The sequence below is a fragment of the Diadema antillarum genome, unplaced genomic scaffold, assembly GCF_040938485.1.
Source record: "Diadema antillarum isolate AM-2024a unplaced genomic scaffold, OU_Dant_1.0 scf00000115, whole genome shotgun sequence".
Lineage (NCBI taxonomy): Eukaryota > Metazoa > Echinodermata > Echinoidea > Diadematoida > Diadematidae > Diadema > Diadema antillarum.
The window spans coordinates 2,693,984-2,713,035 of NW_027271004.1; the positions used below are offsets into that span (position 1 = coordinate 2,693,984).

A 19,052-nucleotide genomic window follows, 5' to 3' on the forward strand; every position below is an offset into this window, starting at 1 on the left:
CAACCCTCACTTTCCCACTCCCCGAAAACTATCACATTTTAATACATTTACGCATAATGCATTTAAGCATCTAATTACATGTCGCTTTGCTCAACATATATATCGGACGGTGCAACCTTTGGTATGTACTGCATCACGTCATCTTCATGCTTTGAGGACTCTCAGAACTTGGGTCGCCTTTACACCTGCACGGGGGGTCAAAAATTCACACAGGCTGACACTGCACGGGTTGGGAACTTTTACACATTTCTTTTGTTTTGCATCGGACCAGTATTGGCAAACGTCACTCGTTAGTGATTTTGCTGATGAGAGTATTTCAGCATTACCTAAAATATTAATATGTTCTTACTTTCAGACTAGTAAAATTGAAGACAACTTTCTAACCACAAATTATTCTGTGCACATATCATTCAATCTGCACTGCTTGGAGAGCTAATCACACAACACTGTTCTTTGGCTGTGCGATGATGAGAGCACGACAAAAATGGTGAAATTCTGGAGGAAGTAATTTTTTTTTTTTGGTTGCTTTCATAGCGTTATTTGTTGATTAAGAAACTTTTATTTTCCTGAAAGCTCTTTCCAATATATCAATATCTGCTATTACAAAGGATATTGTACATGTTGATAACTGTAAATGTAGGGTCCTATAGCTGTATTCATACATGGGAGGGGTGTGCAAAATGTCCTGTATCTATGTATCTTTATTTTTTTCATCTTTTTTAACTGCCATTCTTTTGATCATATCATCTATATCTACGTTATTTTTAACATCATGAAATATGTGAGTTGTACAAACTTTGCGGCAGGAATCAATCCGTGCATCTCACAGATAATGATGTACATGTGTGTTTCAGCAATACCCTCGCATATACAAATCTTCCTAAGTGCCCTCACACAGTGAATCATAGCTACCCTGTAAGTCTGAACGCAACCAATACCCTTAAAAGCAGAGCTAACCAAATGCCTGTGGCTGCCCAGCACCTTGCTGGCAAACCACTTAACACAACACCTTCCCTGCATTCAAATTCATTTCTGCCGTCCACGATTCCGTGACGTCGACGCCAGATGATATTGGGTTAGGCATCGCGCAAATCTCTTCATGTTGCAACACACACTCCGACCTGTGTGCAGTGATCTCTCTACGGACGCGGAAAGGATGATCTCTACGGGCAGGTGGTCACTAAGAAAGGTTCGACTCTACACAGCAATTGCCATCACGCTATGATGGCACACAGGTGCACGCATGAGAACACTGTCTACATGGTTCTCTAGAGAGCTATCTCATTTACCGTCGACACCCGGTAACCGTTAATATCTGCCCCTGTGTCCTCTTCCTCCTCCTCCAAGAACGCTTATTGCTACGGTGACCTTTTGACCTTTCGCCTCAGTTGAGGCCATTGCTCTCCAGTCTCTGCATGGACGTCTCGTTGTAGGTGGTCAGCATCTGCTTGCGCACCATCTCCGCGATCTCTGTCACCTCGTCGCTCGTCTTCCCCTCGGTGGGTATCGGTGGCAAGACGGTGATTGTAAACTTTCCTGTTACACGGTGAGAGATGCGAAAGTGGAGAGAGCGCAAAGACATTAGTGAATAAACATTAAAACCTTGTACTATATACAGCATATACTTTGCTGATGCATGTCCAACTTTCAAATGTTATTGCTACAAGATCTTTATCACTTTGAACACAATCCTACACCCTCGGGGTGGCTGCAGAGCACAACTCCTGTAGGAGCAGTGTGACATTTAACTTTGCTTGTGTCATCATAACATTCGAGAGTAGACAGTGCATACAGGAAACTCAAATTTTGGAAAGGAAAGTCACAATGGTCTCTAGGCACTAAGGATCAATCGCAAGGCTGTTCTTGCTGTCAAGTGGCTTCTTACAGTCCGTAGTGCCGAGTCTTTTCGCATGGTATCTAGGACATGCCTGTTTGGCAACAGCAAACTATAACTGTCATATATACACAATATATAATTTTTCCCCCTTTGGCTTTTCATACTTACATACAAGGGGGGGGGGGGGGGGGCAATAGCTTGGTGTTTTTTCCAGCCGATCATTTTCATTATTGCACTGTCCACCACTAGCTTACATGGCTTACAGAATACATGACTCAGGAACATGCACTCTTATCATTCCATACATCAAATTGTCATTGTTTTGTGTCTACACAGCTATGATTGTGCATCAGATTTAATGTTGAAATTTCATGAGAAGAAAGGGTGGGGGGTGGGGGGGGGGGGGTAGAGGTGTCACATGTTATCTGTCCTTGAACACCTCAATTAAGAACTGAAGCCAAATGTGCTTTGACCAATTGTGTGATACTGACAATCCTTCAGTTTTGCTTCCAGTGAGGTTGAAGGCAACTCACATTACGTGTCCACAGTTTCATTCTTTGTAAATTGTTAAATTGTTTGCTTTAATCACATACTATGAGGTAGTGACATACATACTGGGTGTTTCAAAAAACATTTCCCACTTTTGATCATTAATAGTTCAAAAACTATTCATCCGATAAAACTGACATTGATATGAGTAATAGCTGGATAGTGTACAATTTGGTTGAAGGTAATTTGGGTGTGAAAACATAAATCAGTTTCATTAAATCTAAGATTGATTTTGAAGTAAGGTTTCAGATTTTGGTCAAATTTTAACCCTCTGTACAAAAATTTAACTTCGCACAGAAACCAATGATGTGTATGTGAGTGTGTGCTGACAAAGGCCCTTAACAATGGGCATGCCTGAACCACCTGTTGACTAGACGTCAGTCTCGCGCTCCCTGGCACATGAATGCTTAATCAATAATTCATGTGGATTGCCCTGGGCACTGCTAGTCTGAATTCATGCACGGTAAAGTGCTTGCAAACACCACTTTTCATTCCAGCTGGCACTCATTTTCAAATTTTGCTTCACATATCACTAAATTTGGGACATAAATAAGCATAAATGATCTTCAGTTCCTCATTTTAATACAACTGTCTACTAATTAAATAGTCTGACAAATTTTTCGCTTTTTCGATAAAAAGAGATCATTTTTGGTAAAGAGTTCAGCAGCATTTATCATTGGGGCGATTTGTTTCACATTAGATTTATTTAAGGCTCCATATACACAAGTGTATATATACTCTAATTGATTTTCTTTGCTTCCTGTCACCACGTTTACGATAGAACAGAAGGTATTCATTGTAATTTCGCGACTCAACGACAGTATCGGCAGGCGTTTGACTTTACACAGATACGGCCAGAGGCTGAATAAAGACTAGTTGTGATAATGGAATTTCTCATGAATAAATAATGAAGCATTCAAACCCTGGCCATTGTTCAGGACCATTGTCAGGGTGTTAACCACACACTCCCATACACACCCATTGACCCCTGTGCAAAGTAAAATTTTGTACAGAGGGTTGAAAATAGAGCAAAGTCTGGAACCTAACTGTGAAATTAATCAGGGATTTCATGAAAGTGATTTATGCTTTCATATTTAAACCACCTTCAACCAAATTGTACACTATTCAGCTATCACTCATATCAATGACAGTGTTATCTGATATATATTTTTTTAATTATTAAGAATCAAAAGTGGGAAATGTTTTTTGAAACACCTAGTACATTGTACATGTAGACAGCTGAACAGGATATTATACTCTATATGAAAATGACCTTCAATGGGTAAAAACCAATTACAAACTGTCATTTAATCGAAGTATGAAAGTTGCCATACAATGTACAGTAGCTAACTCTATGCATTACTTGAGGGTCTTTCATAGGTACAATGTCAACAATAAACAGGTTACTTTTGGAACAAAGAAAGTGACTGTAATGGCTGCTGTTATTGCTATAGAGGATGCCCTAAAACGATCCCAAATACTTCCCAGCTTCTTCTGACAATACCACACTCACAAACTACACCACCAAACACAAATCCCAAAGGTCTCTCAATGTTGCAGTCACCTTAGTTTTGTGAGCACTTGGGTAGCAACATGTTGCTGCTAACCTCAAAACATGCATACCTCAGAAAGATATGGTCTAATCAATTTTTCCTCCACACTCCCTCCCCCACCCCCCCCCCCCCATCCCTTAAAAAAAAGACCAAATATTTGTTTTGCTGTTTATTTGGGTGTTTGTTTTCCCCTCTTTTGGGGCAGTGTACATCATACACGGATAATATAAATATGTACATGGCTAATCTCTTCAATACAAGCACATGATAACAGCAGCCACTTACAATATGGCATATGCTTTATCACACATTGGTGGAAGAGACAGTATTTGCACAATCTGTTCTGAGGAGAAGCTAATAGTATCACTTTTCGCCTACTTTTTTCAAAGCAAGATACACATTAAGGGGATGTCGTGCTATCCTGTGTGCTCAACCTGATTTCCTTTGCCAATTCACAAGCCTGCCTCAAGAGAGGGCTTTTTTTTCTTCTTCTTCTGTTCACCTACCGGTAATCAAAACAATACTGCTACTACTATACTATCAAAGTGCTTTCAAAGCAGTCACTTCACCTTGCCAAGCAAGTTGTATTGAATACAATACAACTCAATCACATTCAAATTGTAACAGAATGTCTCTGCGATCAAGAAAGGCACTTAAAATCGTGTTAGAAAGACCAAAAAATGTAACTTTGCTGAAGGTTATCACAAATGATCACTAATCTTTGCGACTATGGAAGAATACGAACACGGGTTCTACAATGTGAACCAATTTTTGTTTTTGTTCGTTTGTTTTTTTACACTGTATTTGGGCATGAACAAACATCAAAACTGAATAGTGAGAATTACAGCAGTTACTGTTTAAATCACACATGGTTGTAAAGTATCCAATTTAGCTCACAAAAAAAGTACCATAAACAGTAATGTCTCAGTCTACAATAGATGTTCTTCAGTGCCAGAATCCTGGATTTTGTAGTCCTTCGAAGTCTTGTCATTAGTAAATTAAAAGGGAAATCCAGTCCAAATCCAAGTTGGTCTGATAAGAAAGAGTAAAATATTACGAGTTCAACGATAAAATTTTGATCGAAATCGGGTGAAAAATAAGGAAGTTATGACATTTTAAAGTTTCGCTAATTTTTCAGGAAACAGTTCTTGAACAATATGAATCAATATGAATATGCAAATGGCAAGGTGAGCATGTCATTCCCTCACAACTTGCCATATAGTTTGTACATAAAATTGCTAAATTTCTAGTTTTTCATTCAAACGCAATTATGCCCGAGGCTCAAATCCTGGTCTAACTGCTCACTATTCTGAAGCTATTCAACCGGGAATAGCATCATGTTTCAGATTTCAATGACAAAAACATTGAATTTTCATCATTTTTTTGTTGTACACGATCAATAGAAAATTCAGAGGGTATGACATGGTTAGCTCACTCATTTGCATATTCATATCCACTGTACAAGAACTGTTTTGCAGAAATTAACAAAACTTCAGAATGTCATAACTTCCTTATTTTTCATCCGATTTCAGTAAAATTTTTATTGTTGAACTCGTATGATTTTACTCTTTTTTATCAGACTAACTTATACTTGGACTGGATTTCCCTTTTAACACAATGCACACCCTTTGCCCTATTGATCCCCACTTCCCCTAGCCTTTTGTCAAGGCCCTCTCGCTGTAATGGGCGAGCGAAGCGAGCCCAGCCGAGTGCGCCAGCGCGAGGGCCTTTTGAGATCTCCTTCACACATTATTATTCATGACACGTGAACCCTTCTGAATACTCATTTTAACAGGTTCCGGTCAACCAATGGAATGGCGTGCTCCCCGAATCCTCTGTCTTGGTGCTGTCATGCCTGTTCGCATGCATCACTGACCACCCGCAGAAGTCTGCCACAGAACTTTACACACTCTGTGTGTGTAGAGTTCTGTGAGGTCTGCGGCGTGCATTCGCTCCATTCAAATCGGGTTTGAGCAGACAGACATGCTGATTGGTCGACTTTTGCTCCCGAAATCGGGGAGCAAAAGTCGGTAATTCAAAGGGCTAACAAAAGGATGCGAAGCAGATCTCAAAAGGCCCTCGCGCAACCCCACTCAGCTGGGCTCTCTTCACCAAACAGCAAGAGGGCCTTGACAAAAGGCTACATTTCCCCAGGTGCATCGTTACTACTATATTGTTTTAACACAAATGACTTGAAGCACTTTCCATATAAAGAATCTTAATCTGATTTCCTTGCACCTCGCACTTCCCACACGGGTGAAACCGAGTTCAAAGCTTCAAATGATGAGAGAAAAGCATGTACAGTATGTGAGTGTACACTTGCCAATATGACCTTAACTGTTTCAAGAGGTCGGAGACTCTATACTCGAAGATAAGAAACACTGAGCAAAGGTAATCTCTGATAATATGTCAATAATATATCACTGTGTGATGTTTGCATTATCCTGACCAGACATTTCTATCAACAAACCATTGTGCTCAAGTCATGACAAAGCACTGTTGTAGATGGCTACTCTAAACACAGCATGTATTACAGACACAGGCTAGTAAACTTTGTTCAACAGCATACATGTATATCTCTCTTGTAGAAAACAGAAGTGTTCTGTCCATTCAAGTATCAGCACAACCAGACATGACTGAGTGCCCTTACTGAAGCAACAGTTAATCAATCTTCTCTTCGCAGGGACAAAATATAAAAGAAATTCTTTTGCATTATATGTCAGAGCATGTTTGTTTAATGCACTCCCTGTTAATGTTCGAACATGTTACTGTGTACATACCTTTAAGGATAACCCCCCCCCCCCCCCAAAAAAAAAAAAAAACGATGCAAAGCCATACACACAGATTCAATTGGATTTGTAACAGTGCAGTATACATGGATATCCATATAATTACTATCTATCATTAATCCACTCTTGATGTTTGTAGTTTATAATGTTACATATAACTGTATTGTATATTTTCATTTATACATGTAGAATGATGTTTATTACTATTGCAGGGTGCCTTTGGAAGGCAGTTTTATAAAGCTGAACAGGCAAACCCTGCAGTATAGAATAATTAAGACTAATGGATTTAATGATAATTTCTATTTATAAAATGGGTTCAAGAATGTAGCCAACTGGAAGCGCTGAAATGAGTCACGTGTGCGTAAAATTAATTTCTCACTAACATGCACGGCCTGACATCACAATGTTTACACTAGCAGTGCGCACTCAATCAGGTGTTACAACTGATTATCTGACATATATGTATAATGCAAAATCCTGTAAACAACTTCTAGTTCGGGCTGCCGGCCGGCCTTTCTTGTGTGCATAACATGTGTGGCGTAGGTATACTCTTATACGTACAGTACTTATATGTGCGGGATTTCCGAGTGCGACGTGCGTAAATGTTTGGGACGAACATCGACGAGTGCTACATGTAGCTGACTGGTATTGACCCACAAAGGTACGTGAAAAATGCTGTTAGTTTTCGACCCATTTTATAAAACAAATGATGTACAGGATTATTTCCTGGCGTTAGTGGAGATGCAGCTCACTCTCGGGTATTTACAATGTAGTGCAATATGCACTCGGCTTCGCCTCGTGCATGTTTCACAATTGTAAATACCCTCGAGTGCGCTACATCTCCACTAACGCACTCTATCCTGTGCATCATTTGTATACAAACAAACAAACTTTCGGGGGAGGGGGGTTGTAGAGTAGAAGAGGCAATACCATATCTTCCAGTACAAAGTTTGATGTCAGTAGCTGCACTGTCTTTCACAGCAAACTTCTGAAATATCATGAACTCTAGGCACAGTGTAGAAACTCTTTGGTAGCACATTACCTGTACCAAATCGCTTTTCTCTCTTGCTGTAGAACTCGGAATACGATGAGAACACGATGGGAATGATGGGAACCTGCAAGGGGGGGGGGGGGAGGGAAAAAGACAAATCTGGCTTCAAGATTCACAGCAAGTACAATCTGGTACAGACTTAGCACAGCAAGAACTATTTCAAGAGCAAACCTCATCTTTGATCCATGTGATAGGTACACTCCATGAGATAAAGCTTCAAAGAGTGTGAAAGTGCCCAAGTTTTGCAGTGTTTTATTTATACAGCAACTCTTTAAGCTCCAACCTGCATTGTAGAGTGTATTTCATCTTTGTAGAAGGTCATACTGTATTGTCTTACATATCTTTTTTTTTTTTTTTTAATTTAACCTCTCATGATTTCCTTTCTTCTTGTCTGATGCAAAGCTTTTGTCTGAATCTTACTCAAGACAATAATGCTATTAAATCTGCTCAGAGGTAAACTTTCTTTTCAGGCATAGAATTACTGCTAATGTTAGATCTGAGCAAAATGTGATAAGCACTTTATGCTGTTGGCCTAACAATTCACACACATCCATGGACAATAGGCTGGGAAAGGTCAGTTTTCTACCTGTGAGGTACCTGCATTATTGACTGTTCTTGAGTGTCCCTCCCACTCCCCCCCCCCCCCCCCACACACACACACACACACAATTATGCAGTTATTTCTGGCAGATCTTGCTTTACGACACATTTTGAGTGGTGAGGAGAAACAAATTGTCAGTCACCACACTGTCAACATAGGAAGTGCAAAATGATTTGTAACCACATCAAGAAATGAATGAACCCTGTAGTCCCACCTGTGGACATCTGTGTAGGCATCATACTATCACTTTTTTTTTTATGTGCAAAGAACTGTAGGACATCACATATCTTATAACAGAAATCTATCATGCTGCAATCAATGACTTCTTGGTAAATAGGCAAGGTGCAGTCCCATGGATATTTCTTGTGACACAATACAGGTGGTATCTTATCAACCCATGCCTGGGTCACACAAATGGGTTTGCAAGAGCATGTTTATTTCTCTTTCCCACAATGCACTGCACAATTTGGCCTGTACTCCATAACTAGCACACAAGAATACTCATTTGCAGAAGCACAAAAGGTATGCATATTTGTCTGTTTTGTGCACATGTGGCCTACTGTACTTAGGTCAAATCTACCCTGCAACATTTTAGTCAATTGCTCACATCTCACTTAAAACTCACTTTCCAAAGGTGACTTTAACAACAAAAACATGACAACCCTTCTTCAGACAATGTTTGTATAGATAGTGATTTAGGCTTAAATACAAAGAAAAAGATGAAAGAAATTTGAAATCTCCACAATCAATATTTCTCGAAAGATGGTTAGACTAGAGTTCACATAAACAGCATGAAGTGGCATTCAAATGATAATTCTCCCCTTTTTATCATTGTCTCAGCACTTTGATCATAAATTTATTCATTCAAAGTTGACCTGAATTGAACACACACATAAAATAAAAGTTAATAATCTGCAATATCCAATGATATTTATTGTTTTGCATGAAATATTTCAACAACTCCAGCTGACATCAACACAAAATCAGCATTTTCTGGGTGATTTTCTTTTTCTTCCTACACATAAGATTCTCACCTGAGCATTGATGGCTAGGTGGAAAGCTCCCTTCTTGAAGGGCAGGAGGCCGGTTTCGTGATTCCTGGTGCCTTCCGGAAATATCCACACCTTCAGCTGCAGGGAGATGAGAGTTTAAAGAAAGGAATGACTTTCAGAAGAGTATCTGGATTTTGTTATACATGTACACCATTGCACCATCAAAGCAGCTTGGGCAAGGAGTAGACTCACTGCCAACTTTGTCCTGCAACTGCGTCATGATCAGATTACGGGTCTTCTTATGACATTCTGTAAAATGGATAGCATCATTTCGTATGAAATGCCTCTATGGTTATAGAGAAAGTAAAAAGAAAATTTGAGGTGAGGCACACAATCTGGAACATCTGCAGTGTAGAAATTTGTGTATATTTCATGTGCAACAAAACTATCGTGAAAATAACATGCAAATATCTGAGGACTGAGGAGATAAGAGATTCCATACAATGTACATTGTAGATAAGATCTAAATAAAAAAATACTTTGTATCCTCTCATATCTTCTTCTTCATTCAGACCACCCCCTACTTTATACTGACTTTAAATCTGATATCTTTTGAACATTTCAAGACCTTGAGAGTAAGCACAGACCTATTACCCACCAGAGATTCCATCACACAATGTACAGTATCTCCATGGCAACAGCCTGAATAAATATCCTGCACCTTCTCCCCCTCCCAGTATAATGTGTATTCATCATTACTCACAGAGCCAAACACACTGTATGTACTCAAACACACAAGACAAAACCCCTCTCAAGTAACATGAAAGGTCACACTGACAGAGGCAGAAAACTGATTTTCCTTTCCTACTACTGTGCAAGTAAATTTACAAATCAGATACATACGCCTGTTAAAGCTATTTTAAACTCACTTTTTGATATGCCAATTTTGTGTTAAAATATTTGAAGGTTTCTGTGACAGTAGAACATTTGGTAGTTGAAAGGCTTTATAGTGTACCACATTATATTCTATGATCTGAACTCTAGACATTTCAGTATTAACAAAGCATGTTATTATTATTAATACAATCTTCAAGAGAATGTGTCTTTTTTATGTTGCAGTCCTGCAAACTGTCTCATAACATCACTGAGTATCTTCTACAGAGATTACTAGGAAATTATTCACCCATATCAAATATTCTGAATCATCTTTCTTGTGTTTTTCTGACTGCCATGTTCAGAAGCTTATAAGAAATAATAATCACCATCTAAATTTAGATTTTACAATCCTATGTCTGCTTTGAAAAATAAGATACTGTAGATGATAGATAGATAGATAGATGTATAGGGAGATAAGGATATAAACATTGTAGTTGCATCCCATTCCAAAGTAGATGCATTAATTTCAAAACATTGAGCCTGCTCTTTGAAGTATGAGGAATTATCATAATTTCTTGGCATTTTTGTGGCACCAGACACATAGGGCACCTCTAATATTAAGCCATGATTATAAAATACACATAAAAAATGTGTACATGCACTTTCAACAAGAATTTGTATGGAACGGCCATAAGGGCTGATCTCATCCACGCCACCATCTAGGTACCTAGAGATCAACAGTGCAGACACTAACTAATCCTGATATGATTCATGACTGTGACTTCTTCACTTCTTGATGTGCTGAATCAACGCTGTTCAACGTACTCCAGTCATCCTACAGTATCCTACTACAAGACATTATGCACTACACCTGACGTATTGTATGTACACTGCATTTATTATATTGTGCATGTACATTTGTATTCATGCCTAGCAAATCATACCAGTGGGTAGATTCACTATGTACTGTACCAATTCTATACATGTATATCATTACCATCATCATCATTGTCATTATTATTACTATCATTATTGTAATTATTACTATTATAATCATAATTATTGTTATTATCATTATTGTAATTATTACTATTATGATTATCATTATTGTTATTATCATTATTATCAGTATCATTATTATTATTATCATTACCATTATCATTCTTACTATCACTACTATTATTATCATCATCATTATTATCATTATTCAAATTATTATTGTATTAACCATCTCAGAGCTACAATTGTAACATATCAAAATGCCACTGAAGCTGTACACATACAGACTGCTGGAAGTGGAGATGCCTAAAGAAGAATCGGTCATAAATTGAGCAATGAAGAGACTTTTGATCATTATACAACCTAAACAAACAAGGATAACAAAGGATCCACATTGAATGAGAAAATTTTACTCCACCTCATCAAATACTACGAATGATTAGTACAAATTATAACAAATACAAATATACAGATCCAAGCCACATAAATGAGTTTCTTGTGGGTCGAGGGATTAATGACTGTCTACACACATACCAAAAATAAAATGCACAGGGCCTTTAAAGTGGGAGTGGTCAGGAGCCAAACCTTTACTGTTTTACTGTGACACTGTACTAGAGCACTTGAGTACTTGACTATAATTAGCACAAGCAGGTAATACAATACATTACAAGATGAAATAGTACTATTGTAAAGAAATTTTGATCGACAAAACAAGCAAAAAAAAATAAAAAGTATAAACAACACCACATGCGTGTGACCAAAAAAAAGAAAAAGAAAAAAAAGCTAATACATCTATAACTCTGTTAACTCTACAGAGAGATAACTCTGTGCTGAAGACCACAGTTTATATGTGTCCACAGTCAGAGCATCAAGAAGCAAAACTGCAGTTCAGAATGTAAGCGCATGCCAATGTTTGTACGCAAAGACGGGTATATCGGATTACCCGTGGACCACTTAGCATATACTATCATGCCCTTTTTCCTTACCGTAAAAGAGCTGAAAAAAAAAAAAATGTTGCGAGTAAACACGACCTCCTTCACCAAAAGCAAAGAGTTTTCACTCCAAAGGTTATCTGATTGGATTCCTTCTTATTTTGTCATTGTGTACACGTGTTTTCAGCAAAGGGAAGCCTCTTCTCTGATCTTAATGGATTGTACTGGAGTTCACACGCCCACATGGGCAAAAGGTTAACACTTAGAAGATGTGCTTCATAACAAGTGCAGTTGGGAGAGTTTACACTACTACATACACACACACAGGTACATCTCAATAACATCCAATTTCATTGTTTATATCGCCTACTGTGCAAAAGGCATCCAAGTCTACCATGGGCATACAAATTATCACACTTGTAGCTACCTTATGTATCGAGGATGTTCACATTTTCTTCATACAGTATTGATAAGCTTCATACCCTCTATAACATCATATACTGGGTGTACCCTGCACATCTCTCAACATTTTTTTTAAAAATCATCTCTATTGCACATCAACTGAAATACTTGTATTTGAAATTAGCCGCACTCCCCCCCCCCCCCCCAAAAAAAAGAAAACTCTACTGACAGGCAAGCAATGCAAATTGTAATCCAAAGTGGGAAACGGCCAACTCCTTGGAAAGGAAGAGCTCCCATTTCCCCATTCCATTGCAGTAACTCAAAATCACAAATCTATCGAGGTAATATAGAGTTGTCTTTCAGGTCCCAATTTGCCAGATATCATGAAAACAAAATACACACCATACAAACTATATTAATTTTTTGCATCACATGTCATTGATCATTTTTGTCAATTGTACGTCTGTATTCATGCTTGAAATAAGTTTTCAGTCAAGTGTGCATTCGTTGGTTTGACAAAAATCTGAATATAAATGGTATAAGGCATGCAAAAATACGTGAGGTGGAGGGAAGAATACTTACGTTGTTGTCCTCCATGTACTTTGCCGTTCTCTCCAGGGTGTTCCGGGCCTTGTCCGGGTTGAGGCGGTCGATGAAGATGATGCCGCACAGGTAGAGGCAGGCACCAAACGTCCCTGTGAAAAGCAGCTCCTTCTTGCCAATGGGGACGCAGCGCTTTGGCCACACTCCAAAGGAAAACATACCTTTTGTGCAAAACATGGAAAGACAGCAAATATATGGAATATTCCGCACTGTGTAAAATTTTCACATCCCTGTATTATCAGTACTAAAATAACAACAGGAAACATTTTTGGAGATATTGAAATACAATACTTTGTATACGTACAAACATTCTCCCATCTGCAAGATCTTATACAAGTGAAATTTCACGACAGCGCGAAGTACAAAAATAGTTTTGCTTTTAAAGTACAATGTAAAGTTTACATTGTTGGCATTCTGATTTTTTTTTTTAAAACAGCAAATGGCTTTAGCCTCAGTAGGCGTTTTCACATCAGCCCGATATTATGAAATAGCGCACTATTTTCTGACTTGGGAAATTAACCCGATCATGAAATAGCGCGCTATTTGATCATGTGAATACAAATTAGCGCGCTAATGGACCGAGAAAATTTCTTGAGTCCAACTCTGGAAATTTCCGAAATAGCAGGATAATTAATGCGAACTAGCGCGCTGTGTTCGGGCTGATGTGAATAGGAAATGAAATAGCGCGCTAATTTGCAATCACGAAAAATATCTCGAGCTTGGATTTTTATCGGGCTGATGTGAAAACGCCTAATGAGAGAGGAAAACTACTCGGGAAGAAGGAAAAAATACTGCACAAAACAGAACAGTCAGAGTGAGCAATGTGATTCATTTGCTTCACTACATATTTCATATTCTCCTTATCATAATCAGCTTTTCACCCCCACAACTTACTAAATAGATCTATGGATGACTGGTGGTTGGCTACCACAACACAGGGCTTGTTGTAGTCCAGGTGGTGTAGCCCCCGCACCTCGGCACGGATCCCGAACAAGCTGTTGGTATTGGACAGAAGCCATGACGCAAACCTGGAGAGAGCACGGGGGACACAAATTGGCACAAACATTCACTCTTCAGTATTCATCATTGGTCCATTTTTTACTCTGGGACAATTTCATGCACAGTGTCATCGGACATTTATCAGTATCAGTTTAAAGAATACTTAATATTGTGAGAAGAAACTTTACAGACAAGAGGATGGGTTAGGGAAAGCAATTTGTAGATAAAAAGCAGTATAGCATTTCCATTTACAGTGTATAGCATTTCCTTTTACACATGTGTAAAACCAGGGAGGTGATCACCTCCCTGGTAAAACCAAACAAGCACTCCAGCCTAAATCATCAAACAGTTTTAAATAGATGGCAACAGTTTCCATATCCCACAAATACAGTGAGACAGGGCATAGACCTGGAAAGCATGCATGTGTCATATGTAGTCAGGGAAGGCTTTGGAGTAGGCTTATCTTTCAACTGCTAAGGGGTCAATATTTGAAGTTATCTTTGTGCTATAAATGTACATCTTGTATGTCTCACCTTGTCAACTACATTACCTACGTGATATTCAGTACTGCTACATGTATACAACAGAAAGTGCATCAGTGTTCTTACCAAAAGTTCACTGATGATATTTGAGGTATCTCCTTGAGAATAAGTGGTACGATGGTACTGTGATCTACAATAGGATGGTACGATCGGCTGAGCAAACATGCACATTGTGTCTTATCTTGAGTCAAATTGAGTTTAATCAGGACCTGTCAGAGTAGAGCACTGATATTTACAATGCAATCTTGCTGATATGTACAACATGTAGAGTACATGTGCTAAAAGTTTAATGATTCAGTTCACAGCTTTGATAGTAGTAGTCTCAACATATAACAGAGTGGAAACTCTTTACTGCCATACAAATGTATACTGTATGCACAATCATTGCATACTCTGAAGCAAAACTTAATTTGACAACTTGATATTTGACACAAGGGCTACTTGTACATGTGATAACTAAACTACATTTCTCATTTTAAATATAAAGAAAAAAAATCTCATGTGTGTATGTCTCAAATATGCTTGTAAGTTATGGCAATCTCAGACCATCTTGTGGTTTAACTTGCACGATGGCATTAAATAATAGTAAAACTATTGCTAAATGTGAGCACAGATAATATCACAGATTATTTTGAATTACACTAAAAATGCAGGGGGAAATAAATGCTTATAATACTCTCCATATATTTTTAGAATATCATTAATTACAATTTATCCATAACAAGAAAAACACAAAAAATGATCAGGCTATCCACCATTCAAATTGTTACAATACATAACAGAACTATACATATACCGGTATATATCTTTTTTTTTTTTGTGCTCAAATTTGAAATACAAATTTACACATTACCTGACCTTAAAGGTGGGCTCTGTAATGTTGAAATACACTGTACAAATGTGTAGTTGGTCTCTAATCCAACATGTACATAATGTGCAGATCTTTATTTCATTGTAGTTCATGGAATGTATGTAAGGCACCATACTTTATACAAAATTGCATGTTGTAAGTCAGATACAAGTCTCAGTTGATAGAGCCATATAAATGCATCATGTTAATGGGCGAGCTCATGAAAAATGCCCAATATACATTGTAATGATTAAAAATCTGTTGACATAAAAAGTCATCATCCATTGTCTCAGGTCTTTAGAAACTTAACTATTTACAGGGCAAGTTTCACTGCAATGCACAATGCGAGTTGGGATTCACATCCTGGTTTTTACAATCACGAGAATTTGAAAGACACTTGTAATCCCATATACACTGAATCAGAAACAAAAGAAGGGCACTACAACTGTATCATACTGAGTAGTGACTGTCCCATGATATTCTAGACCCCAAGTTGAAATGCATTGCCATTGTTGTACAAATATTCTCTTCAATACCAAAGTAACTTTTTTTTCACCTTTATGTTTGTTTTGTTATACCCCTTTGTCCATTCATAGTGCATATATATACATGTATATACATGTATGCACACGTATTTTGTGCCTTAAATAAAAAGATGTGCTAACCAGGTTCTGTGGCAAAACAATCAGTATCATAGGTAGGTATTCTGCCAAGAAATCGTAAGTCCAGCTCTCAAGCCACCAAGAAGGGGGATCCATACAAAGCAGTATTATCTTGTGCTTGGGCATGGCTGTAGTTAGCAATAGCATTTGGGATCGTACAAGGCAGGGATGGAAAAACAACACAAAACAAAACAAAACAAAACAAAACAAAACAAAAAAGACAAACTGGAAGGAATGCAGTGACATGCTGCTTGCCTTGCAATGAAGTTGGTACAACAATGCAGAAATTAACATTGTACATAAGTTTGAGTGATGGTCAGATCGGATAATCAGATTGGCAACTTTGGGCCCGCAGTACCTGTATGAAGGGGGGAGGGGCGCTGTCAGTTTCATGTCCGAGCAGATATTCCAAATTCAAACTGCACAGCACAACATACACAGCACACTAACCATGGGAATGTGTTTTGGTACAGAGCAACAATGCCAAATATCACAGTGGAAATGGACGTACTACAAATACTGCAATGAACTTTTAACTCACACAAGTAATTTGAGACACTGTGGGCTATATTTTTTGTAATTTTGCTTCAGTTTGGTCCATTTGACATTGAAAATATCAGCTTGGATATGAATTGCTTGAGTTTGAAATGAGCTTTTTTTTCCCTCTTCTGACTTTAATCTGCCTCTTTTTTAATCCCAATGTTACTGCTAGATGCAATGTACTGAAGAAGTGAACAGAGCAGCGGTAGCAATCACTCAAAGCACATATTATTACACTGTGCAATGGTAGATGTAAAACAAAACAAAAAAAATCAAGTGTTGGTATCCACAGTCAGCAAGCTACATTCAACATGCAACTGGTTTACAAAAGAAATAAAGCAAAGCTAAATGCAAGAAAATAATGCAGAGCAAACAAACATAAACAAATGGGCAAAATGGGACATGGACTGCATCATTTTTATTAATGTGCAATGTCATTGATAATTGATTGGTCCATTTGAACACTGAAAATATCAGCTTGGATACAAATTCTTCAGTGCTGAAATGGACTTCTTTTCTCTCTTCTGATTAATCTGCCTCTTTTAATCCTAAAGTAACTGCTACAACACGTACATTGTAGATGCAATGTACTGAAGAAGTGAACAGAGCGGTGGTAGCAATCTTTCAAAACACATAGACAATCTACAGTGTGCACTCATAAAAATGTAAATTAAAAAAAAATCAAGTGTTTATGTCCACAGTCAGCAAGCACTATTCAACAACTGGTTATAACAAAAAGTAATACAAGCTAAATGCAGGAAAATAATGCAGAGCAAACAAACAAAAACCAAAGAAAAAATATCTTAACAAATGGGCAAATTGGGACATGGACATGGGCAGCATTATTTTAATCAATGTGCAATAATCAAACCAATTTCCACTGCTTTAGCTTTGCATAGCGTCTGGTCGGGTGGACTATCATACAATATAAGGCAAGCCGCCCATAATTTCACCACAACAATGTCCAAAATTTGACCGCCTGCTACATGTAACTTGTTAAAAGCATATATTATGCTTTTGTGCACGGTCAAACCTTGGCAAAGCTGAGGGAGGTTTAGTTTAATAGTGCAGGTAACTAGAGACTACAATATACAAAATTGTATCTATGATCAAAACAATGAGTGCAACTCCAGTCTCCAGATTATCATAGTCCCAGACTCGAACAGATAGTTACCTCAGGTTTGTGGGGTCACGTGGCCTTGGAAGAGACAAGATGCAGACAATCACAGAGTAGATCGAAACCAATGTGTAGTACAAAATCATTTTGGCGTAGTATTTGAAAGTGCTGCTCAATTCATAGAGCAAAATCAGTGAGAGCAGCACACTGATCACAAAGATCTGAATCCAGTCAAGCTCCATTGTCCCTTCCACGGAGAGTCTGGCTTCTTGTTCTAAAGTTACTGCTCAGACTCAGAGACTATTTTTGTATTCCCGCATGAGGGTTTAATCTATAAAATCGTCTGATTGTCAGGATTCCCCATGGGTTATCGTTCTGAAGACGTACTACGACGATGTTAACACTCCATACCACCCGGTTTACTGTGTCTTGTGGTAGACCCTGACATGAATGTTCTGTACAGAGAACTTGAGCCGGGCCGTGATGATCTAGGTCCCCGTACCGCGATACCGCGATACCGTTCGCGTCAGTGACGGTGTGTGTGTGTGTCCGTCCTCGCAGGCACACATGTGATCACGCGCTATCACCGTCAAAGTCAAACACAACCTTATCCTTGGCCGGTCATCTCCGCTGTTTACAGGTTAAAAGAACAATTTGACGTTTCTTGGAATCAAACGCATGCCAGAGAGAATCACAGGCAGGGAAATGCGTCAGCGTAACACGTAAAAGATTGTGCAGTTTAGATCTTGCAGATGGAGTGATCCACCCCGCTATGTTCAGTGCACCAGTTCGATCTCACCTACTTGTACCTCGGCCCAGCTAGCTAGCTAGCTGCATACACTTTCTGTACATACATACACTCGCAGCTAGCTAGTCAGCTGTACACACGATCAACGGCCAATCGTACGACGTCGCGACGACTCTATGTACTGAGTACAGTACCAAGCTCCTTCTTCATCGTGCGTGTTAGCAGTCACAGGCCAGACGTGAGTCGCGTCGCATGAAATCGAACACCAAGATGGAGTATGGAACGCTAAGCGTGCATGCTTTACATTTCATCATGAAAATAATGCGGTGATTCTACTGAAGACAAAGAAAAGACTCATAGATCCTCATGTATTAATGATACAAAATTATAAGTTAGCTATGACGGATAAG

At 38.5% G+C, this 19,052-nt stretch overlaps 1 protein-coding gene across 1 annotated transcript; it reads right to left on the reverse strand.

The window, feature by feature from the left end:
- Positions 1-180: 180 nt before the first annotated feature.
- On the reverse strand, positions 181-18,344 carry LOC139719812 (1-acyl-sn-glycerol-3-phosphate acyltransferase alpha-like). The gene is made up of 6 exons (XM_071631199.1): positions 17,952-18,344; positions 14,079-14,212; positions 13,164-13,345; positions 9,415-9,510; positions 7,771-7,843; positions 181-1,536 (listed from the first exon to the last, which is right to left on the reverse strand). Exons 1-6 carry the CDS (start codon positions 18,134-18,136, stop codon positions 1,385-1,387), a joined length of 822 nt encoding a protein of 273 aa, XP_071487300.1. The 5' UTR covers positions 18,137-18,344; the 3' UTR covers positions 181-1,384.
- Between the last annotated feature and the right edge of the window lie 708 nt (positions 18,345-19,052).

Coding starts and splice junctions, on each gene's coding strand:
- LOC139719812 (XM_071631199.1), bottom strand. CDS start 18,136: ATGGAGCTTGACTGGATTCAGATCTTTGTGATCAGTGTGCTGCTCTCA. Junction 14,213..17,951: donor CGTGACCCCACAAACCTGAG/GTAACTATCTGT, acceptor TGCTCTCTCCAG/GTTTGCGTCATGGCTTCTGT. Junction 7,844..9,414: donor ACCTAGCCATCAATGCTCAG/GTGAGAATCTTA, acceptor CCCCCCTTGCAG/GTTCCCATCATTCCCATCGT.